This window comes from Lampetra fluviatilis, chromosome 1 (assembly GCF_964198595.1).
Source record: "Lampetra fluviatilis chromosome 1, kcLamFluv1.1, whole genome shotgun sequence".
Taxonomy (NCBI): Eukaryota; Metazoa; Chordata; class Hyperoartia; order Petromyzontiformes; family Petromyzontidae; genus Lampetra; species Lampetra fluviatilis.
The window spans coordinates 1189439-1215625 of NC_136275.1; the positions used below are offsets into that span (position 1 = coordinate 1189439).

The following is a 26187-nucleotide window of genomic DNA, read 5'->3' on the forward strand; positions in this document are numbered from 1 at the left end:
CGGTTTTTTTTGTCTGAACGTAGATTTAATTGAGACTGTACACGTATTTCTCTGCGAGTGTATTTACATTTACAGTATTTTACGGAGTTACAAGTAAAACCGTCAAGAAGAAAATAGATTGTTAAACCTAATCTGAAAAAAAGTACATTTTAATTGCAATTACAGTGTACGAGGACAATTAAAACATAGATTTTTGAAACGGCATTTCGTTTTTAGCCGACTTTAATTTGTATGCGTTAAATGAAAATAAAATGTAGGCAGGAGTGTTTACCTGCGAGGGTAAAGTTAAAAGTACAAATGGCATCTTGGTGAACTTTTAACAGTAACATTATTGCTGGTATTTTCTTCATCCATCAAACTCATCGTCTCTCCTTCCATGATTTCTTCCAGTTCCGAGGAGGATCCATGCACACTGCAAATGATAAACACACTGAAGTGTGCATCACAACAGTGGCGGATTGCAATTTAATGAGATGGCTTCGCAAGCCGCACGAAACTCTCCTGGCTGTTGGGGCAATTCTCTCGACGTTATCTCATTTTAGATGGTACCGTCTTGAACATTCCGTTGAACCCAATGAATCCTGTATTTTTATTTCGTGCGGTCAAGTGCTCAGAGTTCCCAATGAGCCCTAAGAAGCCTAAATAAGCCTCAGGTTTGGCAATGCATTTTTTGGCGTGTCCATGAAAACATGAGAATTTCTAAACATTGCATGCTTCGATTAATTTGGGGTCTTGGAAAACATGTTTATTGAATTCTAAGAATCATCAATGTGCACCATTTGTTATGATTATCTGTAGATGTCTTACTCAATCTTTAGAATCTTACATTTCTTAGTTTGGCTCTTAGAATATCAAGAAATTCTAAGTAACAGCCTATCCCTCGTGCACCGAATCCTACGAATCTGAAATTTACAAATGTGATTATTATTTCAAGAATTCATTAAACGTCTTACATAGCATCCATTATTACTTCAATAGTGTTTGTTACTGGCCAATTGGAATTTTGGGCCAATGCTAAACAACTGCAATTAAATAACAACCCATATAAGTGTTTTCATTACTCGCTCTGTGTATCTTGGTGATATCTGTCTGCTTATATGTCTGTCTATAGTTTTCTGGTTAGATTTTTTTGTTGCTATTTCATTTATACCTGATGATGATTGCTTGTGTTGCAATCGAAACGTCGTATGCTATTATTTAATTATTATTTTATCTTTATACGTGACTTTACCGAAAGAACCAAAGAATAATTCCTGCAGTCACGAAAGCTCCAAAATTAAGATTGTTTTCATATGCTGGTAAATGCATTAAAAAGTATTACAATACATTATCTACAGTAAGACCATTAATTATACCAACATAAGGTTGTATAGCAGACTTTGCGTGACAGACCAAGCAAAATGACAGAAAAGTTAGTAGTGCTCAGGACACACGATGCCACAAGCCAGTTACATCCAAGACCACGTTGAGACCATGCAAAGCAAAGTGGGACAAAGAGGCACCGTCACATGAGATGAATGGCCAGGACTAAACTGCATTACACACAGTTGTGTAAAGGCTGTGGTGGTTTAAGACATGTAAACAGAAAAACACTTGTGGGGAACTTGTCAGGGAAAAATTAACCCGTAAAAACAAAGTTTTTCACTATAAATCCTTTATATGCGTGGCGGCTAGAGTCCTCTCGTCCTCTGGCTTGAGATGGCTGCCACCTATGGGTCAGATGATTGCCTGCCACCATTAAGCAATTGGTAATTAAATATAATTTATTTTTTCCTAAAAAGTGTAAAATTTTGGAAAAATGTTTTCACGAAAATAAATTGTCACGCACAACGAGTCTGTGTGCAAAATGTCAGCTCGATTGGATCACGGGAAGTGGGTTAAAAAACGACCGAAAGATTTGCACGGTCGTAAGCGTGCAAGCAAGTGAACTTAATATAAAGGATTTAAAAAGGAAGGAAGTGGATACGAGTGGTAGAAGCTATGAGCCTTGAGCTTGTTCGGTGATGCGAGGTGGTGATCGATGGAGTTTACCTTTGGCTCAACTTGGAGCACTGGGCGAGACTGGGCGGCTGTCACCTGTAGTCAGCCACACTGATGGACAGGGCGACTTCAGCTCGGCGGGGACGAACGGTTGCAGCGCCATCACCAGCCGCTTTCTGTGACTTGCCGCTAATTCGCAAGTACAACAAATACATTAAACAACAAAACATGTTTTAGAACATTTGATTTAAAGCTTTCGTGACTGCAGGGTTTAATATTCTTGGTTCTTTCGGTAAAGTCACATAGAAGGGAAATAATAAATATAAAAATATTGTTTGATATTTTTATCATTTTATTATTTTCCTTCTAGGTGACTTTACCGAAAGAACCAAGAATATGTCTTGGAACCGTTTAAACTACTGCAAATCTGTCCGCCTGATGCCAGTTGTAATTACTGGAGAAACGTCGTACTCGGATTGTAAATGTTGTAGATTTGCTCTCAAACACACCGGTGTACTGTACTAGTAACGAATTTGCATGTTCTGTTTACATGACAATCCTTACTAATTGGCTGTCGGGTGTTGGCGGGTTTAACGACACGTTTATATTTAAGCAATATAATCAAAAAAACCTCTATTATGGATATTGGTCATGAAAGCATACGTGTTAAACTAAACTACTGCGTTTAACAATATTCCCTCTGAGTTTGTAGCACCCTGGACACCTTTGTAAACGAGATGCTCCCTCTCAATGTTTTAAAACAGGCGATGTATTCCAAGAGATATGTAAACACCTACCAATGTTGATCTAACATACTTACGTGGCAAGAGATATATGGGAGGCGTATTGTCTGCTAATCTAATTTTATATTTATATTCTCCACAATTATTATTTCTGCGATGTATCCTTGCCTATAACGCCTGACAATTCACAAGCATTGATTCAAGCCCGACTGCTGATAACACACTGTATGTCAACCAGTCAAGAGTTTGCATTATTTCAGCAGTACTATAAGCAAATAAGCACTCTCAGAGTCTATATGAAAGACTATCTGCTTATCTATTAAGTTTCCTATATTCTCCACAAGAATAAGGATTATTTTGTGTAAAATGCGGAGGGTGCTTTGCATACTCTTTCTGTTTTTTCTCCGTCTGTAGACGCAGATTTTGTTCGTCATCCTCGGCAGTCGAGAAATCTGAGGAACTGTCCACACTCAAGTCCTGGGCGTCGGCAAAGCAGCGCAGAAGCAAAGAACATCTTTAGTTAAAACCTCGGCAAAAGGTACACAATGCCATCTAGGTCAAGGTGAAGCCGGAAGAAGCACCGGCTCAGTAACTTCGTTCAACCAAACGTATGTAAAACCAATTCATCACGAACCATAATTAGTTTCAGGTTTGGCCACAAAAACAAATGTGGATCGTGGTATTGGCTACGAAACCAACGTTTTAAGTTTAAATTATCACGCAACATTATGCATTCGTATTTTCACTGCACGATAAATGCTTGAAATTGACCATTTTCACACTGAAAGGCAATGAAATTTTTATCCACAAAACCGTTCATCTGACCCAGGTACACCACACTCAAGGATATTAAGCGCAGCCTAGGTGGTTAATGGGTAAGAAAATTATTCACATTTTGTTTAAAAATGTGCACTACCTTGTCAATTTAACAAAAACGAAAACACACTCGTCAACAACACTGCCTGACGTAAATATACACGAGGTGATAATTCGGGCAACGGCCCTTCTCTACCACCACTCTGCTTGTGCACCACTGGCAACGTAGCGCCACCAAAAATGCACAATTATGGCCAAGAGGTGTCTGTGGACAGCTCCCCACCAGGAGAAAAGCCGACCAATTAAATGTCTTCTTGGTTCTTTCGGTAAAGTCACGTAGAAGGGAAGTAATAAAATAATAAAAATAAAATAATAAACCAGTCTGGTCTTCACCTGAGGACGGCTGCTTGCGTTGTGGCCGAAACGTCGTGAGAATTGTTTTATCATGTTTTATTTTTATTATTTTATTATTTCCCTTCTACGTGACTTTACTGAAAGAACCAAGAAGACGAATCCCTACAGTCATGAAAGCTTTAAATCACAATTAAATGTCACCACATCTCTACAAGGCTTCCCCCCCTTGGTTAAATACTAATGCCACACATTTAACCGATATGCTTAATCGAGTGATGACATTTGTACGCTACTCAACACATCGATTGTTAGGCAGAATAATAACTATATACTTAATGAGTACAAAGGTCACATTCATCGAATATAATAACTTACATTTATTTGTATTGAATGTGAATTAAATATCCATATTGAATGCTATTACAACAGTTGAATGCATCAGAATGGAAACCCACCTTGACCCCAATGGTGTCTCCGTCGTGCAAGAAGAAGGGAGATTGCCGCAGGTTCTCTCTGTTCTGCCGTCGTTTGCCCTTCCCCCCCTGCGGGCAACACAAGAGGAACCTTGCAGAGCAAACTCGAAGCTTAAGTAAAACTAAACTTGTCATTTCACTAAGGCCCAATGAGCTATACAAGTCATGTTCAGAAGGAACCTGGCCGCAAATGATAGCTCAGCAAAGTGACTCGTCATGTGGAAGTCGCAAGCAGCCAAATACTCTAAAAGCATACTCTTAGGTTTTTTCGGTAAAGTCACGTAGGTAAAAAATAAAATTAAAAGTTAATAAAAGTAATAATGGAAATAAAATAAAATAATAAATCACGACGTTTCGGAGACAACACAAGTCTCCGTCATCAGGTGTGACCGTCACAGCTAAAATGACTGCATCACTTGATGCAGGTGGGACCGTCACAGCTAAAATGACTGCATCACTTGATGCAGGTGGGACCGTCACAGCTAAAATGACTGCATCACTTGATGCAGGTGGGACCGTCACAGCTAAAATGACTGCATCACTTGATGCAGTAATTTTAGCTGTGACGGTCCCACCTGATGACGGAGACTTGTGTTGTCTCCGAAACGTCGTGATTTATTATTTTATTTTATTTCCATTATTTCTTTTATTAACTTTAATTTTATTTTTTACCTACGTGACTTTACCGAAAAAACCTAAGAGTATGAATCCTTGCAGTCACGAAAGCTTCAAATCTAGAATTAAACTCTAAAAGCATGTTTCCAAATGTTAAGGGAAAAGCCGGAGGATCCGGATAAATATCCAAGTGACCGCAGGGAGAGCATGCAAACTCCAAACATACGGCATGCATCAGGGTCGGGTTCGAACCCACAACCTTCTGCATACCAGGTGAGGGAGATCACAACTCTTCACCGCTGCACTCCAGGTGCGTGGGTTAACACCAAATGCCTCCCTTCATGCTAAAGTGATGCCTGTTGATAGCACGTCTGAGCGATGGTTCATGTTAAATTTGGCATATCCTCTGTCATGATATTAAGTGTTATTTTATATTATTGGTGTACAAGTACAATATAACAACATCTCAATTGTCAAGGAATATGGTCCTAAGAAATACATTTTTGTTAATTTCCAATCAGTGACATTTCGCACTATGAAGGGTTGTGCTGAAACATCACCTATTGCATATTTATATTAATTCCTTTTAAAGCCACAGTATTATTGACAAACGGTGTTGACTTTTTGCCATCTATAAAACATGCCTGCTCTCAGTTACAAGCAGACCTTCCAACTCAACCAAAAACACACCTTGCTGGTCTCCCAGATACAGATCCACTTGGAGGTGTCTGGGAAATGCTTGGCGAGTTCCAGTTGCTGAGCGGGTATTTGCAAGGTCTGTGCGACGGCGTTGCGGAGGGAGTTGACTGTGCAGCCCTGCGCTGTGTCCAGGATCATCTCCCGAGGTGGACGGTACCGCCGCTCCCCCGGAATGCGCAACTGCAGCTGCAGCAGCAGGTCAAATGGCCTGCGAAACGAAGCAGGGAAAAATCAATGGCAGATTTTAAAACTCGAGCACGGAGATTTGCATGTGAAAACAAAGCATGGTTTTGGCAATAACTGTTGAAATGCAACCGTGCAACGGTTACATTTTAAGTGCTTTTGACCAAATACTTAGATTTGAATGCAAAATGTTGTACATGCATAATATGAAAACTGCAATGCAAATTGGAAAGCGGTAATATGCATGGTGTGTACTGCCACTCACCCCAATACTTCCTCTTGAGGGAGAATTTGAACACACAGCTTGGATGTTCCCCGCAGACCCAGATTTCTAGGCACACAGAGGGGAACCTCAAATGTGGCAACTCAAAGATGGAAGCATTTAAACATACTAATTCTCAAAATGTATTATTATCAACAGCTATGTTAAGCCATTTTCATTCCACTGCTCGATGAAGGCCTTCCCAAACCGCCAACACCCCTTCGCAATCTTTGTTATGCAACAATCCATCCAGCGCCTGCACACGAACCGATTTTGCCCATTTGAGAAGCCACGTACTGTATTTGCGCGACGCGTTACACCAAACGGCCGTTGGCTTCGCTAGTTTGGCGAAAGTTTCCCCTTCTGAAGGCCGACCGACAGCGCAGCTCTCCCTCAGGAGGCATGGCTCACCTGAGTTGCTGTTGACCGTTGCGGAGGATCTTGCCGGGCTTCAAGCCCTCTTCCTCCAGGAGCCGCACACGCACGCACCGCGGGGACAGCGCCAGCGCTGCCGCCGCCGCTTCTGGCTGCACTGCTCCCAAGGAGAGGACCTGCAGCAGGCCACGCTCTGTTAAGATGATTCGCTGAAGGGTTGATGATGGGGACAGTTCCGGGGTTTCCACATTCAGCAATAGCACTGCGCAAGAAGCTAAGCGCACCCTGAAGTAGAGTTATCCTTACAAATGCCATGTTTGTTGTCCTTCCCCCCACACCTCCGATTAGCACGGTTGGCTACGTATGATGCGAAAGAAGTTCAACATAAGTACGACATGTGACTCCAATGTCAAAATATAAAGTGACGACTCAAACTGCAGATTAATGTCCCCGTTGTAGAAAATGCCCTTGTGACCCTGCTGTGTATGCTGCCTTGCCACCACCTTGGTAAATTTAAGTACTTTAGTGACTGGTAAATTGGACGTAGGAGCAAAGATACAATTTGCAAGTTCATTTTTCAAAGTCTTATCTATTGCATACCTTGGCCCTGAGGTCATCTAAGAATGCCGTGCCAGAGATGTGCACGTCTCCAATGTGGCTCAGCCTTTTGGTGCCATCCTTGCCTGTAGGGAAGGAGTTGGTATCATTTGTTAAGCTGCATCAGAGAAGGGATAGGATGTTTCAGAGCGTAACTCTTGACATGCTTAAGGGGCAGCTGTGCATGTTAATGATAAAAGATAAAGGCTCATTGACACCAGGTAACTGAAAAGTATTTGGCTATGCTATTTGTTAAACACCAACATACAAGCCAAAAATCCAATCACTCACCGATACCTGTGCCAGACAGCTATGGTACAGAGTAAGGGAAACGTGGATTTCTAGTCGCATAAGGTCCTAAGATCCTACCATGTTACGTGTGTAATGTTGCCAAGTGTGAGATCCAAGATAATCAGAACAGTATGATGCCAGCAAGCGTTTGATCCTGTGTACCAGCATCAGGGCCCTCTCTGGCACCTCTTTCCACAGCTAAGAATCCAGTCGCAGGCTTGAGCAACCACAAGGACAAGGTCAGCAGGCCCTGCCAACAACCACACGGACAAAGTTAGCAGGCCCTGCCAACAACCACACGCGTGCCGTGCGCAAGTCAAGACCAATGCGTACACGGAGAGATTTATGAAAAACATCGACCGTTTACTCAGATACTTCCATTCAAAATGATAGCACACTTCAAACATTTATTGTATATTAATGCCACTTCATTTGTTAAAATGTATATTAATGCCACTTCATTTGTTAAAATGTTATTTTTGTAAACAACATTTATTATATACTTATTTCAGTTTCAAAACTACAATTATTAAGGTATAGAGCATCATATCTAAAACAATGTACACAAACCACTTAATTCAATACTAAACAATGATCAAACATTGGAAGGACATTATCAACCAGTTCAAATCATAACTGGCTGCGATGTTTCCATCTTGTCACTTTCCGATGTTAGTTTAATATGACTAATTTCTCCAGGGCTCCTGTGCCTACCCTTCTCTCGATTCATTAACATAACCATCTCCGCTTGAAGTTGGGCAAACTACTTGCAAGTACAAAAAAGTAGTTAATTTCCCACCCAACGTAACCATCTCCACTTGTGCTGGCCCCAGGGCCCTTGTGACCCGCCCACGCCGTTGGGCGCACTGCAAGTTGACACTTGGGCTATGCCCATCGTAAACCTTTAAAAACAGCTTGCCTTTGGGACCTTTCCCCCCTTTTCCACCTGAAGATGATCGCGTGTGTTTTGATCGAAACGTCGTGGTTTTTTGTTTATTTTTATTAATTTTGAACCTATGTGACTTTACCGAAAGAGCCAAAGAATATGAATTGCTGCAGTCACGAAAGCTTTAAGTCAAAATAATTTGCATGTACATTTTTAGGTGACGAATTGGAATCATGACCCCCGGCACACAATGGCCGACTCTTCTTCGACGGCACAGGATCTTTAATGTCCACCACTGTGGAGCAGACGATGAATACACCCGCAACATTAATAATTTCTTCGTTACGCTCGTTTAACCAAGAAAACCTCACCGAGTACGTATCACGACCCTTTTTGAGGAATGTCCTGCAAAGTCTTCGCAGTCTAAGGCAATGAATGCTACGGAGATTCCCAAATGAGCGATTTGCGTATAATTTTTCAAAAGTAGCGTTACCTTGGTAGGTGGGGGTCCTTCTGTTAACTGCAGGACATCCCCACCCTGAACACCCTGCTCCTGTAGAGTTGCATCCTAGAACACAGAGTACACCACACACAATGCATTCTGCACACCTCCACCGCAACAAAAGTCCCCCATATAGTCTTAACAGACAGTAGGGGGCAAGTAGTGTTAGCGAGCACCTATGAAGGAGGGCATGGCACACGAAGGGGGTGGGTGGCCAACACCACGCCCGGCCGCCTTTGTCTCTCTAGTGCTGATGTTTACACATCGCACCAGGTACCCATTTGAGGCTGAGTCGACCTAGGGGAGGCCCAGGACCCATTCAGATATTTCGTCACTGGTGTTGGCCGTGAGCGGGAATCGAACTCGAGTCACCGGGTTCGTAGCGCAGCACGCTAACCGCTACAATACCGCTGCCCACACCACTACACACAGTACAATTCATGCATCCGAACAGCTGTGCATAGCTCAGTAATGCAACCAAACATTTACACGCATCACAATCATGCACCCAAACCTCACCACACAGCTCAAATCACACAATACCTACAGTTAAAAAAAGAGTTACATTTATATATAGCACGTCTGAATGTGACAGCATCCCAAGGCACTGTATAGAAACTGCTATTGTTCTCACAAGGGCATGCTGTGTGTGATCATTACACAATCGGCGAACATTTTTCTATTGCAAACCTGATTGTACAGTGGCTCCCCCACGTCTCCGCACCAGTTGACACGACGGAGATGCCAGTCACCAGCTGCATAAAGAACACACGACTCTCAGTTGCATACCCTCTACCGGTATAAAACTATTTTGTTACACACTCTTTCCTGTGTAAACGATTCACTGGCAAACACATTACAGTAAAACCTTGGATTGCGAGCATAATTCGTTCCGGAAACGTGCTTGTAATCCAAAGCACTCGTATATCAAAGCACTCGTATATCAAAGCACTCGTATATCAAAGCACTCGTGTATCCGTTGTGATCACGTGACGCTCGGCAGACAAAGCGTATGCACGTACTACTCGTATTGCAAGACCTCGCTCGTTTATCAAATTAATATTTAGTTAAAAATTTTGCTCGTCTTGCAAAACACTCGCAGACCAAGTTACTTGCAATCCAAGGTTTTACTGTACTAGCGTGATGATACATTTATTAATGCACTCTTGATAAAAATACTGAATTGATAAAACAAATCACGACGTTTTGATCGCAACACATGCGGTCGTTATCAAGCCTTTGCCGGATGACGAAATCTTGCGATGCGATCGATACGTCGAGATTTGTTTTATTTTATTTCTAACTACGTGACTTTACCGAAAGAACCAAAGAGTTTTGAATTGATAGTGTAAGTGAATTTTGGCAAAGCACGCCTACGCGCGGTGTTGTCCGTGACTTGGGGAGCAGCCACTTGTCTGTGAAAGAGCTTCATAGCTCATCGGATTCCTTCAGTATAAATATTCTGATTCTGATTGGATGGAGGTTAGGGCCACAGACACGCACATGTGCAGAGAGCAGCAGGACCTTTAAATGTGCTGTGCCTTTCATCAGCCAAAAATAAAGCATTCGTAAATGTACTTTACCTATATTCACAAGTCAATGGCAGGGTCTGGAGTAAAGTGCAATCGTCAGCATCGCAAGCTTTATATAAATTCAACATACCGCTTATGTTGGCTTTGTTGAGCACGAGCTTTGAACACTGCGAATACAAACACAATTTAAAATTACATGCGCAGAATACCCCATAGTAATTAATATAATTATTACATTTAAAGACGATATTGGCAATAGAAAGGCAAGTTAAATTATGTGCATATAATATATTATAGTAATTATTTAAATTACGAAATAAAGGCTAGGAATGTCAACAAAATCCAATTAAAAAAGCTACAATCCAATCAATGAGAAGGCCTTCAATGCCCAAGGTAGACACAAGCAATTACAAACCCTATTACTAAATAATTTACAGTGAAAAAGTGTTTCGTGTAGAGTACAGTAACATGCGTTACTGGTGAAATGTGAACGGTGTCGCTGCTGAAATGAGCAGAGGTGGGTGCTCATCCCCACGAGTGCTCCCAAGCAAGTGGTGGACATTCCACATTGCCAATAGTAACAGCCAATCTAACCATCAGATAAGCAATGCCGACATCCCACAAAGACTAAATGATTTCATTCACCAAAACAAAATAATAATGACGTCAATCCCCAACTGGGATTTAAAATGACCTTGCGGCATGCAGATTTATTTATGGTGCTGTACCAGCCTGTTGGGAAAACCGAATCATGGGAAACAACAATCGTAAGAATTGGACCAACAACTCTAAGCCGAGATCAAGCGAAGACATCTACGTCAGAGGTCGCGACCGGGTACCCGATACCCGTACCCTACCCGATACCCGGCTACCCGTACCCAGCCGGGTACGGGTACCCGTTTGCGACCCTGGTGCGGCCGGGTACGGGTAGGCCGTGAGTCACTGGTGAGTAACCGTTTGTCACTCATTTCGGGTAGGGTACGGGTAGGGAATCAAAACCCGTTTGCGACCTCCGATCTACGTCACACACAATGAAGAGACACAACGCCACTGGAGCTGTCGTCGTGTTGACGCGGGACACGGGGAGACGACAACGACGGCGCGAGGACAGCACCTCGCGTATGGTGGAGGTTTGCGGCACAACCAAGTCCAGCTCCAGAGAGTATGGGCTGCCACTGACAGTGAAGCTCAAAAACAGCTGTGAAAATAATACGCAGCATCATCAACCTCTGGTATCCGTGAGAAATGGGTGGTACAGTAATCCCTCGCCACTTCGCGGTTCAAGTTTCGCGGCCTCAGTGCATCGCGGATTTTTGGAACTGATTTAAAGGCCTCATTATACCTGTGCAGTAACACCATCATCATCATCATTCATCATCACATTCATCGAACTGCACAGGTCTGTCATCGTCGTCATTGTCATCGTCATTGTCATCGTCGTCGTCGTCGTCATTACTGGAGTCAAGTCTCAAGATACTACTGTCATTGGTGAGTGTAGAACACCATAATACGTATCGTATGAAAGAGAGAGAGAGAGTGAATGTATAATAATAAGGTTTTATAATTAAATAGATTTAAGTAAAATATATATATCAAGTATAAATATATATATTTTAAACATTCTGGTACCCACACACACACATACGGAAATTCCTAGGGGGCCAATCCTACTTCGCGGATTTTCACCTATCGCGACGGGGTTCCGGTCCCCATTAACCGCAATAAACGAGGGATCACGGTAATGTGTTAAAGCACCTCCGATTGGCACGGTTGGCTACGTACGGTGCTAAAGAAGTTTAACATATATATACACACAAGAGCAATTAATTTCCAATCCTGAGATTTGCAGTGATACTGAACAAGATAACAAAGTGTTCCTCAAGTTGTTTTATACGTCTTATTATTTAGTCTTCGGTTTTAGTATTCTGCAGCTCAAGATAACACTGAATAGTCCCCCTTTTGACTCTCTCCCTTGACTCCGACTCCGAGGGATGCTACTTTGCAAATGTGACGCACGGTCCCCAACTCTTGAGCACGTATTTTCCCTCCATAATTTCAGTTTCACAAGACCTCTATTGATCAACTTTCCAAATGTTTTTGTAGCAGAATCTTTTTGAATTCAAACATTTCCAGGGGCAGAATGGTGACCAAGTTGTTAGCACAATGTGCTATGCACCTGGATGAGTGAAATATGAAGTCCAAAACTCCTCCCCCCCCCTTCACGAACCGGCATGGTGAAGTATGGTCAAACAACCACCATGACCAACATGGCATGGAGTGGCCTTCATCATCCAGTCTTGGATTTACAAATGAATGCAAGTTAATATTTTATTTTTAATATTTAAAATGTCAAGGCCTAGTTTAAATAGTGAATGAGCCATCTGTACCTCCCCAGAAGTTGGTGCCCTCCCAGAGCACAGTGTGAGCAACGCATCCTGCTGCAAGCCAGCATCACGCAGCATTGCATCTTCCCTCACTGCGTGCGGAACAAACAAGGAGTGCACAGACAGAGCAGCGAGTGCATTTGCTCAACGAGTACGCGTACACGTGGGCAAGGAATTCGAAATAATAAGAAGCAATATTCTACTCCAAAGCGAGTACAGGTACTCGAGAAACAGTACAAATACCCAAGGGCATAGCTGGAGCTTGTGATGGGGAGAGGTTCTCGATGTACAGGGACTGGAAGTACTCACTGGGGGAGAGGAGACGACCTGTGGAGTCCACCATTCGCAAACAGTATCCATCTGGCGACAGCACGACCAGGAAAACAATATTTGTACACGAAACGGCTTTTGTACGAATATCTTGAAAATGCTACAATAATTACAAAACATATCGAGATTGGATAATATGCAAGTTGCAATTGAATAAATCGGATAAAAAATGTTGTTGCCAGACAAATTTAATTTCAAAGTGTCAAACATATAATATTTAAATATGGAACTTTTGTTTATACTTCAACGCTTACCTGCAGCCTCTGCTTCAAGGTGCATCTTCTCCAAAGCTAAAGATTTGATGGTGGAAACGACCTGGAGACGCCAGCAATAACACGAGTCAGCGAGGTAACTTAATATCAATAGGAAGAGCTTTCACATCACCCGAGGTCAACCAGTGTGAAGACTCGCAGTGCAGACCGACACGGTCCACTGGGTACTGGCTCAGTATGGCACTGGGTCATCACACAATCTGGTGATGCGGTTCTACGAGGTATGGTGGGCGGCTGACATCTACCCACCGTGTCAACTCGGCAGGTGAGCTCGACGGTCGACTTCTGCGCTCCGCACTCGTCCACAAGTCCACTCTTAATGTTCAGTCGCAGGCTGGGGGTCTCCGAGCTCTGCTGGCCCTTGTCGCTTTGATTCTCCAGCTCCAGGCCACTCTGACAACTTGACAGGGACGGCATAGGAAGAGGGGCAGCACTGTCAGGGAAGACTTATAAGCAGGGTGTTTAGTAACAGATTCGAGTTTGTGCTTCAAAGTATTGTTATACTACGAATACGGCATTCAATCTCCCCTTATGAAGAGTCAGACGTTAATGGAAATGTATTTCTTGTAAATAACCATTATAAGTGTATACAAAAGCTGTACAGATGCGCAATAGACCTGAAATCATCAGTGTTAAAAATAAATATGCTATTGTCTGCTCGGTGAAGACATTTTACAATGCAAAAAAGTTACAATACCAAATTATTGCTAGTCGTTACTCTATACCCATGCCTTGTATGCGTAAAGGATTCAACATCAACAGTGTAAACTTTGTTTGTAATCTACAAAATAAAAACACAACAATAATTTTGGTCGACAACCAAAAAATAGAAAATAACTGCCAAAAAAAACCACAAAATGCCAGCATACAAGCTCAAATACCACACCCCCGACAACTTGGTGACCTTTTCATCACTCGCATGAACAACTCACGCGTCCTGCGCGCACTCTCTGAAGAGCATCAGCCGGTCGCCGTCCGCGACCCCCAGCGAGCCGACGTTGACCGAGTCCTCCCGCTCTCGCTCCAGCCACACACTGCGGCCTCCTTGGCTCAAGGCCAGCCCCAGGGCCTGCGCAGGGATCCCCGTTTCGGCCGCCAACGCCAACCGCAGCTCCCCGAGGAGAAGGGCCTTGGGGAAGCCCCTCTGCCAAGAGGGGGAGGAGGAGTCCAGGCCGAGGCGGGGCTCGCTGCCGCCCGCGCACCCCGAGGGGCCGCATGGTCCGTCGGCCTCGGCGGCACCGCTCACGACCAGGTCGAGGAGCACCGGCTCGTTCTCTTTTCCGGTTGCAATTGGGACACCGCCAACCTTGCCGGCACAGAATTGGAGGGCGCACGGGCAATGTCACAGTTAAAATATAATTAACGGTACAGCAGATTTTGTGCGAGTGTGTTTTTATACAGAGGGCGATATCGACCATTCGCGCAATAGATTTGCCAATTACAGTAATGTACACGTGGTATGTATACTTATCTTGCCACCTAAGTCTCATATTTTATGCACACCCAACAGTGTTCATGATGAGTATTACTCAAAAGACCCACTTAAAGCGTTGTGTTAGTTTCCAAGTGCTAATAAAACACACACGTGTCAAAATTCGAAGAGTTATTCAACTGGCAAGTAAATAGAGTTTTTTGCGATACTGGATTGATTGTGTACATTTGTAACTCACTGCGTACAAACACACTCTCTGCCACATGTGCTTTGCAGTTACCGTCTACACACCTGAATGCCGTCCCAGATGAACAGGTTGCATCCATCCTTCAAGCCGGCCTCAGATAGACTCCTGTCCCCGTCTGAACACAGTTGGAAGGGTGTGGGGTCAGACAAAGGCCAGAACAGTTCCGTGTCATACAGCGTTATGCTTGAGCCCTCAGCAGGGATGCTGTAAAAATACCAAAAGTGAAAATAAAATAAAAAGTGAAAACAGCATATTTGGCAGAAGAGGGAGTACACCATCAGTCTGAGTCTGAGCATAACCTAACCCTTGACCTTATCACTGACACCAACCCCACACCATGGCAAACAGCCCAGCCTCCTTTCATTCTGTGAGTTTTTAGTGCCACTAAAAGAGTATGCTTGGTTGTCGCCAGTAATTATTTTAGGTGAAGGAATGTGTACATATAAGTATAGAGGTTATGGGGATGGTGACCTCGGGGTAGTATTAGGGTGGGGACTAATACAAGTGAACAGGCAAACATCTAAAAGCTAAGGTTGAGGACTTAGCAGGGGTACTAATATGCATGTGCATGTACGTAGGACTTCTTTCGCACTGTTCATAGCCAACCGTGCTAATCGGAGATGTAAGGGCATTTACACATTGCTGTGAAGGGCTATTGCCCGAAACAGCAGCGTCCCGCAAACGGCAAGGGGCAGAGAGGAGTGAAGGGAGGTGCGACACGCCGCCACCACACCGCAGAGAGGACGACCCGTTTTGGGATCTTATTCGGTCTGGTATAGATGCCTTGTTGGCATATAAGCTTGCAAGGATGTGAATTGCTGACGAAGCAGTGAAGCCCTGACCTTGGAGTGGCTCGTAGATGTGCAAGCCGGCAGGCAGCAGCTTGGCCAGGCTCATTGCCAGAGGGCCTTCCCATGACTCGAGCAGCTACAGTTTTACAAAAGTGAACACACACACGCACATGCACACACGCGCACATGCACACACGTACACACGCATACAGAAATTTTGAAAACAAAGTATTGGCTTACATAATTGTAAGTTTAAAAAACATGAGCACAAGCTTACATTACTTGATTTGCAGTCGTTTGTACAAAATAACTGCCCACTGTGGAGCAATGTGTGCAATAATACCCAGAATAAAACATACGATCAGACTTAACATTGCAAAGCGCAACAGCCACACTGCTCCAATGTAGGTAGAAACTATTGTGTCAAAAATAAAAGTCCAAAACATAGATAAAATTATAATTTTTTAATAAAAGTTAAACTATTTTATAAATGACTCCAAAAGGTTAAGACGCAACTCCAACAAGAAGAGGCACTACACATTCTAAGTGACATGTACTGTACTGTCACATATGCAACGCAGCACGCACAAGTCTAGAACAACAGCCTCTAGCAGGGACATTTTTTTTCCTCTATAGTAAGTCAATTATCCCGTCGACTGCAGCATCACATTAGTTCTAACGTCCTCATGTGGTTTCATTTTGGGAGGTGGGGGAGGAGCCGTAGCACAGTCACCGGGTTGCTACACTGTGCTAAAAACCCGGTGACCCCCGAGTTTCTGAATTCGTTTTCGAGTTACGGGTTAACATCAGTGGCGAGTAACATCAGAGCCAGTTCTGGACATGCCCCCATCCTTCGCCAACCCACAATGACCAACATGGTGACACGGCATGGGGAAGCCTTAATCCACCAGTGGATTGAAAAATGTCTTTATAATTAAAGTAGTTTATATTTGTATTGGATTGAACCATAACAACTCTATATGACAAAGATCCTCCGTATAGCCTGACCAGACTGTTGGGGCAAGTGCTGTTAGCGAGCACCGATGAAGGCCTAAACGGGCACACAAGGGGGTGGGTGGCCAGCACCACGCATGGCCGCCTTTGTCTCCCCAGTAGCGATGTTTACTGCACACCGCACCAGGTACTCATTTGAGGCCGAGTCAACCTAGGGAAGGCCCAGGACCGTTTCAGATAATCATCGCTTGTGCTGGCAGCGAGCAGGAATCGAACACGGGTAACTGGGTTCGTCGTGCAGCGCACTAACCGCGACACCACCGCTCCCCACACACACACACAACGGTGAGAGTGCTCTGTGGGCTTGCTCACCTGCTCAATCTCGCTGCGCAGCTGCGTCACGCTAACGCGAGTGTCCGTGCACAGCGGCAGGGCGGGGTCTCCGTGCGGCGAGGCCGGGCGCAGGGCCCCCGCCTCGGCGTCCCAGCCGTAAAGGGGACTCAGGTGCAAGTGCAACGTCAAGTTGTGCAGCTGCTGCTCGTGTTGCTTCCTGGCACACGTCACGCACATCGACGTATAATCGCCGCGGAAGTTACCGCAGTTACGACAAACGTCGATTAAAAATAAATGCTAACCCTTTAACTTACAAGTCGATAGCATTTAGTGTGCATTGACACAAGCCCCTTTGCAAAAGAGACCTGAATATCTTCTTGGTTCTTTCGGTAAAGTCACGTAGAAGGGAATAATCAAATAATAAAAATAAAACATAATAAAATACAATTCTCACGATGTTTCGGCCACAACGCAAGCAGCCGTTCTCAGGTGAAGAACAGGGCTGTCGGACGCTGTCGTTCCGACAGCCCTGTTCTTCACCTGAGGATGTGGCTGCTTGCATTGTGGCCAAAACGTCGTGATAATTAGTTATATTATTTTATTATTTCCCTTCTATGTGACTTTACCGAAAGAACCAAGAAGATGAATCCCTGCAGTCACGAAAGCTTTAAATCGAAAGAGACCTGAATAATCAAGGCCTTAAAAAACCTAACGAGGAAGGATTCTAAAATTGCATTAGATAGCATTTGCTGCTACTGCTACGCGACCACACCGTGAATGTGTTTATCTACCTTTAAACATATAATCATGACATTCCTCGTGATGCTGTCAAGTCATCTTCTTCGACAAGTTTATACTGGACATAACCATTCATGTAAATGCAACCACGTACACACAGAATGTTGCGAGTAAAAAACACAAACTCTTGCCTGTGTAGCAATGCTGAAGTTAGGCTACTTGGCTCTACGTCTAGATAGAGATCAACAGCAGGCCACAGTAGAATTTGAACAGAGCAGAATAATGACTTTCAAAAGAGCCAAGGGCAGCCTAATACATAATTTAAGAAAGGATGAGATATATACAAAGCTGAACAAAAACACATGGCAAAGACATTTGGGATGAACACTATGGGGGTACATTTACCTTAACGCAATCAGATTGGTGTTGAGAGTGGTGACTTCATCCACAAGCCATTGCGGGATCTCAGAGGACCATTTTTTCTTTGCTGGCCACACAAAGGTAAAACATCAAGCGTGATACCCAACCAACATCAAGGTCTCTATCTCCAATGCTTCTGTATTGTGGAATGGCTTTATTACCAAAACTGTTCAAAAGAGTGCTTCACTTATATTTTCATTCTAGAATTCAATCATTGCAACAAAAAGAAACGAAAAATAATAATTTAATTTATCAATGATGTACTACACACATTTGTTATATGGTTTTGTGTTTAGTTTGTTGTTCTTCCCCCGCACCTACGATGACCACGGTTGGCAACATACGGTGCGAAAGAAGTTCAACATATAACATAAATACACTTAACGGCAGAGCTCCCCCGTTTCTCTCTCACCACGTCGCGGCCGATAGAACAGCATGTAGGCACTTTCACGGCCTTCGAATTGCAGCGACAGCTCCTGCTCCCGGACTGGCTGCACGCAGCTGTCATCAAAGTCAAACCACTGCCGCTCTTCCATGTTGAAGGACCCATCCGCATCCGCGTCTCCCTTGCTGGTCACATTCGGCGCTTCCAAAGCGGAATCTGCAGACTTGGCGCACGCCCTTTCATTCCCTTCCTCGTTAACGGCGGCACAGCCGTTTGACGTGCTTCTCTCCGCGTCGCCCGACACCGGGAACGACGTCGATGCGACGCCGGTGCTCAGGGAGACCCAGTTTTTTGCAGCATTGTAGTCAAAAATATGGGCATGGCTCTTAAGAAACTGAGACATGAAAAAATAAATTACAAATAAATTTAGATTAAATGATGTGCATTATAACGACAAAAATATGTCAATGCAAGAGAATGAAAGTTGCGTGTACATTACCTTGGTGACTGGGCCGTATCGAGCACGATGGCCTTTGTTCCAAGAAATTCCAGTTTTTTCCTGGAGTCGTCGGCAAAGCACGTCCAGGGACAAGCCACAGTTTCCGGCCTGCACACATCCACACACGTTTACTGTTACTGTTACATGCTCGGTTATCGTTCAAAAGGGCGGCCCGGTTCGTAGATCTCCTGCATGCAATTACCTCCTCGTTCAGGATGGAGCGACATGCTTCCACAGGGTCTGAACACTCATCTTGACCATGTGCAGAACCATTTTCTACCTTCGGCTCTTCGTCAATCTATAACATGAAATCGCAAAAACAAGCCAAACAAAAAATTATTAGGAATACATGACAAAAATGTGATTAATTCACAAGTGTCAGAGCCTGATTTACAGACTCATTTTGTGTCAGAGAATACGCACCAAGCCGGTCCATACTCCCAGGTGGCTAACATCGCAGATGAGCGCATGGTAATGGCCTCCATGGCAACCCCCTTTATGGACAATGACCGAGAAGAGCTCGTACATGCAGTCTTCTCTCCCCAAGCGACCCATCTGAGGACGTCACGATAAAGGTACTTTATTTACATCATCATCATCATCTCCCTTTCACTTTCCAAATCAGATAAATGTGGAAATTTTTGACAAGCATAACTGAAGTCATAATACCTCATTTGCCAGTAAAAATATGATAATTGGTTTTTTACCCTTCTATCTGGCAACAAAACTGACACCTTTTTTTACAAGGAGTCATGCTTGCATAGACCACAATACCTGCAGTCATAATGCAAAAAAAAAGAAGTCATAATTGCATGCAATATTTTGCTCGTGGAAAGGGGGTAAAAAAACCCCCACAAACGATTCTACTCCCCAATAAGAGCACCTACAATTGTTTTCCTTGAGATGTCAAAAAAAAAATGAGTGGGTGCTTTTGACGAGGCCTGCACCTCGCAGTAGGGGCGCATGTCGAGTAGCCTGGGGAAGGTGAAGCGCCCCGTCTCCTTGTAGCGTTCGCACTTGACAAAGTCGAAGCTGAACCTGAGCAGGGAAAAGGTAAGGATGGTAGGCAGGGTCCGGAGCTTGGCACTCTGTTGGCAACGCAACAAACACAAGACCGCAAGCAACGTCAACCAGATCAGCGCACAATTCGGATCTAAACACAGCACTGGGCCACCATCACTACCCACAGCCTGCATTCCACTCTGGTAGAATTAGCCAACTGATGTGAAAATCATCACAATAGCAAGAAATCGAATGTGAAATTTATCGAAAATTACAAACAAATGTAACTTACTTTAATGTACTTTTTTTTCAAGCCGTTAAATGTAGAAATATGTAAATACAACCTGGTAGGTAGTGAACAATATTCTAGCACATGTATTGTCATAAATTGGCCCTGAAATCAAGATTGGCCCTGAATTTGTGTTCATCTCTGTGGTTTAACGATTGAGAGGTGCAGTGATGTAAGAATGTAACTGCTTACAGATTCCATGCTGAGGGGGACCTCGGACATCGAAACTGCATGGGTTTGAAACCAGCTGATTTGTGATATCAGGGGCTCACTTCCATACGGGACCGAGTAAAGCTCTTGCCTACGTAAAATAAGCCACGGGAATAAAAACAATCCAGACCCTAGGATTTCAGACGTGTCCCGTATTTTACGTGTGTGTGTGAGCAATGCAAGTCCTAGCGAGCACCTTGGTGGCACAGACGAGGCGGGCACACTCGTCGCAGCAGTAGCGGTTGTCCCCTTCCATCTCCTCACTCTCGCAATAGTAGCTGCTCAAGGCCTCCTCCAAACCACGATTTCCATGCACAGCCATCGTCAAGTCCTGGAAGGTCTCCTAGCAGTGGTCACAAACGATGAGTTTTATCGATAAGACCTACTTTGTTGAAATTTATCCGAGCTATAATTGTACAAATCAGAATTGTTTTAAACTTCGTAGCACACAACTGTTTAGTACTTTGCACTGAAAAGTCAGTATCATCTTACGAGGTGGCTGTTGTTTTTTCCAAAGTATGCAAATTCAACCCCAACATTCACTCAGTCTGAGCATGTAACATAAACTGCACTGGAAATTGAGGATTGGTACACGTCAATTCAAAATACTTAATTTAGAATAATCTTGCATACAAACTTTACAATGGGCAAGTCAGAGCAATTATGAAAGGCCTAGGTGAGAAAGTGTACAAGTACCATCTTTTGGCCAACAAAGATAGGGAATGATATCTTTACATGTTCTCACACACATTTTAGGATGTCTTGCATATGCTGCACTGCAAGTCGCAGATACCTCGCGCTCGTTGCGACGGCCACAATCACGGCAGGTGATCTGATTGACGACCGTGCCGTGGTAGAGACGAGAGATGAGGTCATGTCCCGTCGTGCCCACCAGCGAGCACTCGAGAGCTCCGAACAAGATGCGACTCAACTCCTGCACGTCGTGCTGGTGCCCCTCCTGAGGACCCACACATTCCACTCGCTCACTGATCACAAAGCAACATTTCAATCATCATTTCCTCCTGCTGGTAACAAAAAATAACCTCGAAAACACGTATTTAGTGCTCATCGTCTGAAGTGTCACAGAAAAAAATGATGATTTCAAACCATATTTCAACTGTGAATAGGATTAATCATATCAATTGTTTTCTTTGTACTGTATGTCTATCCACACATTTACAACCGTGTACATGCAATATTTAAATCACATCCGATTTCTGATGAACATGACCAACCCAAAATCCAACACAATTAACTGACATTTCTATTACAAATCATTAGGAGAAACCAACTTCAGATACAAATAAAAAGTATCATGTCTGAAAGGAGCACTTCACAGGAAAGTGTGACATGCAGAACTTCTTTCGCACCCCAAGTAGCCAACGGTGCTAATTAAGAGGTGCTGGGGAAAGATAAGAAAACACAAAAATCTGCTCTAAACTAATTAGTTTTCAATTTAGAGTGGCGACATGAATCGTTGAAGTACGCACCTCTGTGTGCGTCCACCCGAAGCTGTCCGTGAGCGCAGCCGTGCTCACTGCCTGCTGATCGAGCAGCAGGAGTTGGGCAAACAAGCGCTGGAGTTGTAGTGGGATCACTCGCACCTACGCACGCGCGCACGCACACGGCCAAAACTATCAAGACACAACGTTCAAGGCAGGCGCAAACACCCGCTGGGCCTGCTGTACAACGGTACAGGACTCGAACTGTTGAAAATAGAACGCTTGTTTATAATGTACAAGCTATTAATGCTATAATTTATGTCTATCAACACATATCAATTTTTAACACTAGACATTAATAATTTACAACATATATTTTAAAATCTAGTCAGACTTAGGATATTTATATTGCATTCAATTGTTATGAAACTGTTTTTTTCTTATATATATTCAGGCAACAACGAGATGCATATCAACATTAATCAATAAATACAGATGTCATTTAGTCAAGTTTTAAAATAAGGGAAATAATACGAAAATACGAGTGGAATGGTGGCAAAATGGTTAGCACAAGGCACTCAGCCAAGGCTAAAATCAGCAGTGAGTGATATTTGATATAGTCTTGGTCCGGTGCTTAACCGACCCATCCTGATCAGTGTGAAGTACGGCCAAACAACCCCCACCAGTGAGATGGAATGTGGTGTGGAGTCCTTCATCCAGTAGTGAATTGACAAAGGCACAGCAAATCATTGTTTATCAAAAATGATTGCCAAACCAAGGATATTTAAAACACTCATAAGCTGTCCAGCAGAAGCTACCTCCCCCACCTGTCGACAGGTTGACAGAGAACATATTTTCAACAGTCAAATGTGTAAAATGGTTAAGCAAAGCAATCTTATTTGGTACCTTAGCTCCAGGTTTGTCTTTGTCTGCAAGATCACCAAGTTCTTCCGGCTTCAAGCTAAAAATGGCTTCTGTCAGGGACATAGTACAGTTTACAAATGACAGCCAAAACAATAAAAAGCAGTACTTTATTTACAAATACTAAACAAACACCGGGTGAAAAAATTTACCGCGCATCTCGGGTGTGTGGAAGAGTGTCTGCAGCAGCGAGTTGAGATAGCACGTGGCCCCCAGATTCTGAATGCCACACAAGCACGTGAGTTCACGAGGAGCGGGAGGCAGGCTCCTTGCCGCTTCTGGTCTTCGGCCAGATGACGAGTTGCCTCCAGAATCAGCGCCGGCGTCTTCCACAAACAAGTCCCCAAACATGGTGCTGTACACACGTGTGGCGAGACAGGGTCAGGGGATAACGGCGGAGATCTTTTAAACTAAATTGGAGGAACGTGGCAGGGCAGCTGGAGGCCTCAGAACACTTCGCCGGCACTGCTGAGATCCTTGATTTTCAAATCCAAGCAGCCACCTGTCATTAAACCGAGTACTCAAGTGTAATCTTGATTTGAAGCTTTCGTGACTGTAGGACTCCATACCCTCTGGTTCTTTCGGTAAAGTCACGTAGGTAGAAAAAATAATAAAATAAAACACGACATTTTGGTCGCAACACGACCGACACGTCGTGTTTTCTTTTATTTTACCTGAAGACGGACGCTTCTGTTGCGACCGAAACGTCGTGTTTTATTTTCTTTTATTATTTTTTCTATCTACGTGACTTTACCGAAAGAACCAGAGAGCATACTCAAGTGTAATTTATGTTTGGTCTCAGCCCGGTCACCAATGACTGAAAAAAACCTCAAATTACATATGGTTTAAACCCTTGACTAAAATTTAAGCTTTGAAAATGTTTCAAGCATTTTAGTTTGATTTCCAGGCATCCAATATCCCTATAGTGGGGCACATGAATAGCGCAGAACTCCAGGAATTTTACAAATGTTTGACATTGGCTCTGACATAAGATCACAACTCTATTTGCCAAAGCCCATGTGATACTATAAAATTTGGATTTACAGTACATAAATTATACTCTATCTGGGAATCATATCTTCCCACACCTCACTGTCACGCTTCCACATCCCCCCCTCCCGGTCATAATTTTGTTCAGAAAAGCCACTCCCCTGTTGTTTGGCAGTTTCCTGCCTGGAGTGGAGGACTGTCCACCCCTCAGTGACTGCTGTCAGAATCAGTCCACCAGACCTCCTGTATACCAGAGATCCAGGCGGTACCGGTCCAGCTCCAGACAGAGGAATGGCAGCCTCTCCTCTCGAGTGAGCGTCCAAACATTCCTCGAGGGCGAGGGTTAAGTCTCCTGGCTCCACCCCTGTGTGAAACAGAGCTTTAACGCTCATCGGATTTCGCGAGTATAAAATTCTTATTCTGAAATTGGATTTGGCCAGCAGATGTACTAGACGCCCATCCCCCCCAGGCATCCGGCACAAGCTTAAGTTAATCTCGTCTGCGTCGTGTGTTTTGGTAATTTAGTTGAAGGTGTCAGCAGCCCCTCGCACCTTTACAGAGCCCCCGTTGGCCACCGTGGCGACTGCAAGCGCCATGAGCATATCAGTCGATCAATGAGCCTTTCCCCCAATGGCATTGCTTACAGCCACCCACCACAGCGTCACTGACTGGAAACCACCGAGCAGGTTAGGGGTTGTTTTGCCAGACAAACATCCCCCGTATGGCCTTCACAGACTGTTGGGGCAAGTGCTGTTTAGCGAGCACCTATGCAGACCCAACATGGCACACGAGGGGGTGGGTTGTCTCCCGAGTGGCGATGTTTAGACGCCGCACCAGGTACTCATTTGAGGCCGAGTCAACCAAGGGGAGGCCCAGGACCGGTTTAAATAATCGTCACTGGTGTTGGCCGTGAGCAGGAATAGAACTCGGGTCGCCAGGTTGGTCGTGCAGCGCGCTAACCGCTACACTACTGCCAGACACACGCAGAGAGACACACACACACACACACGGACACGAATACACCCACACGAACACACAGTGCAGAGACAAATATACACAGAGACACGGAAACAGAGACACCGAAACAACACTGACGCAGTTGGGCTAAATCGTGCTCACGGATTTTGGCAAGCGTCACCCCCGATTGCCTTGCTCTCGGCGCGTTCACTCCGAACAAATGGGATCGTGAAATCTCTTTTCACTCCGCATCAACACATTCCCACACACCCACACGCACGCACGTACACACGATGAAGTTTCTGCTCAGGCGCGAGGCCGAGGAGTGAATGATGTTGCGAGAGGCGCTGCAGACCCGAGACCACGCGCGGAGTGGCTGTCATTTGGCATGAACTCGCGGTCAATCGATGACCCGAGACTGTTAAGGGGTCGTGATCTCTCGCGTGGGGAAGACGCGACATTGCAGACGGCTGGAGCAGCAGAATCGCCGGCGAGGTTTTTTGTGCGCGACGCAACTTGCCCGTCTGTAAAAGACTTCAACGCGACCCCCTCCACCCCCCCAACTTGTTCTCCGACCAGCGTGGTGGTGAAGTATGATCCAAGAACCCCCATCACAGACGCAATGCGTTGGGAGTTATCAATGGGGGATGAGAACAGAGCATAGTGACGACGCGCATTGTAACGCAGAAGTTAAATGCAATAACAGCTCCAACAATAGCAACGGTAGTGCATTGTGCGTGTGACAACAAAGTATAATCCTGTCACGAACAACACTAATGGGGTATAAACAATTAATTATCGTCTAAGTTATACGAACGATATGCACAGTGGACAAACACTGCAAATCCAGTTCAGCTAGAAAACAAGTGATGACAATGGCGATACGGCACGCGGTATGTATAGCAATGTTAACGTACGACAATGACAACCGCGTGTAGTAACGAGGAGATGGTAACCAGAGCGCGGCTTGCGTGAGGAGATGATAACCACAGCGTGTAGTAATGAGATGGTAACCAGAGCGTGTAGTAATGAGGAGATGGTAACCAGAGCGTGTAGTAATGAGGAGATGGTAACCAGAGCGTGTAGTAATGAGGAGATGGTAACCAGAGCGCGGCTTGCGTGAGAAGATGGTAACCAGAGCGCGGCTTGCGTGAGGAGATGGTAACCAGAGCGCGGCTTGCGTGAGGAGAACGCCTGCCCACAACTCACCCTTGCAGCCGTAGCAACTCTGCACTGGGCAGCTTCGGTGCGCGCGCCACTCCGGGCGGGAAACACAACAGCGG

At 44.5% G+C, this 26187-nt stretch overlaps 1 protein-coding gene across 2 annotated transcripts; it reads right to left on the bottom strand.

The window, feature by feature from the left end:
• Window positions 1-20: 20 nt before the first annotated feature.
• On the bottom strand, window positions 21-26163 carry USP40 (ubiquitin specific peptidase 40). Of its 2 annotated transcripts, none has more exons than XM_078876871.1 (33): window positions 26114-26163; window positions 23110-23312; window positions 22943-23010; window positions 22085-22198; window positions 21388-21552; window positions 20791-20937; window positions 20041-20181; window positions 19517-19648; window positions 19296-19391; window positions 19094-19201; window positions 18622-18988; window positions 18195-18276; window positions 17091-17268; window positions 15816-15900; window positions 15018-15088; window positions 14227-14600; window positions 13544-13694; window positions 13277-13337; window positions 13002-13052; window positions 12696-12784; window positions 11423-11506; window positions 10439-10475; window positions 9467-9531; window positions 8768-8842; window positions 7551-7638; window positions 7101-7183; window positions 6537-6676; window positions 6129-6194; window positions 5672-5888; window positions 4349-4435; window positions 3112-3200; window positions 2032-2169; window positions 21-430 (listed from the first exon to the last, which is right to left on the bottom strand). In XM_078876871.1, the coding sequence occupies exons 2-32, from the start codon at window positions 23306-23308 to the stop codon at window positions 2073-2075; spliced, it is 3807 nt and encodes a 1268-aa protein (XP_078732997.1). In that variant the 5' UTR covers window positions 23309-23312; window positions 26114-26163; the 3' UTR covers window positions 21-430; window positions 2032-2072. The 2 variants fall into 2 exon arrangements, with proteins under 2 accessions (XP_078732997.1, XP_078732923.1); XM_078876797.1 differs by having other exon boundaries at window positions 22-412.
• Between the last annotated feature and the right edge of the window lie 24 nt (window positions 26164-26187).

Excerpts from the sequence above, each read along its gene's own strand:
- USP40 (XM_078876871.1), bottom strand. The coding sequence starts at position 23,308 with ATGTTTGGGGACTTGTTTGTGGAAGACGCCGGCGCTGATTCTGGAGGC. Across the intron at positions 18,277-18,621 it reads GTTCTATCGGCCGCGACGTG|CAAAGAAAAAATGGTCCTCT; the intron begins GTGAGAGAGAAA and ends TTGTGTGGCCAG. Across the intron at positions 3,201-4,348 it reads GAGACACCATTGGGGTCAAG|GACTTGAGTGTGGACAGTTC; the intron begins GTGGGTTTCCAT and ends GCCGACGCCCAG.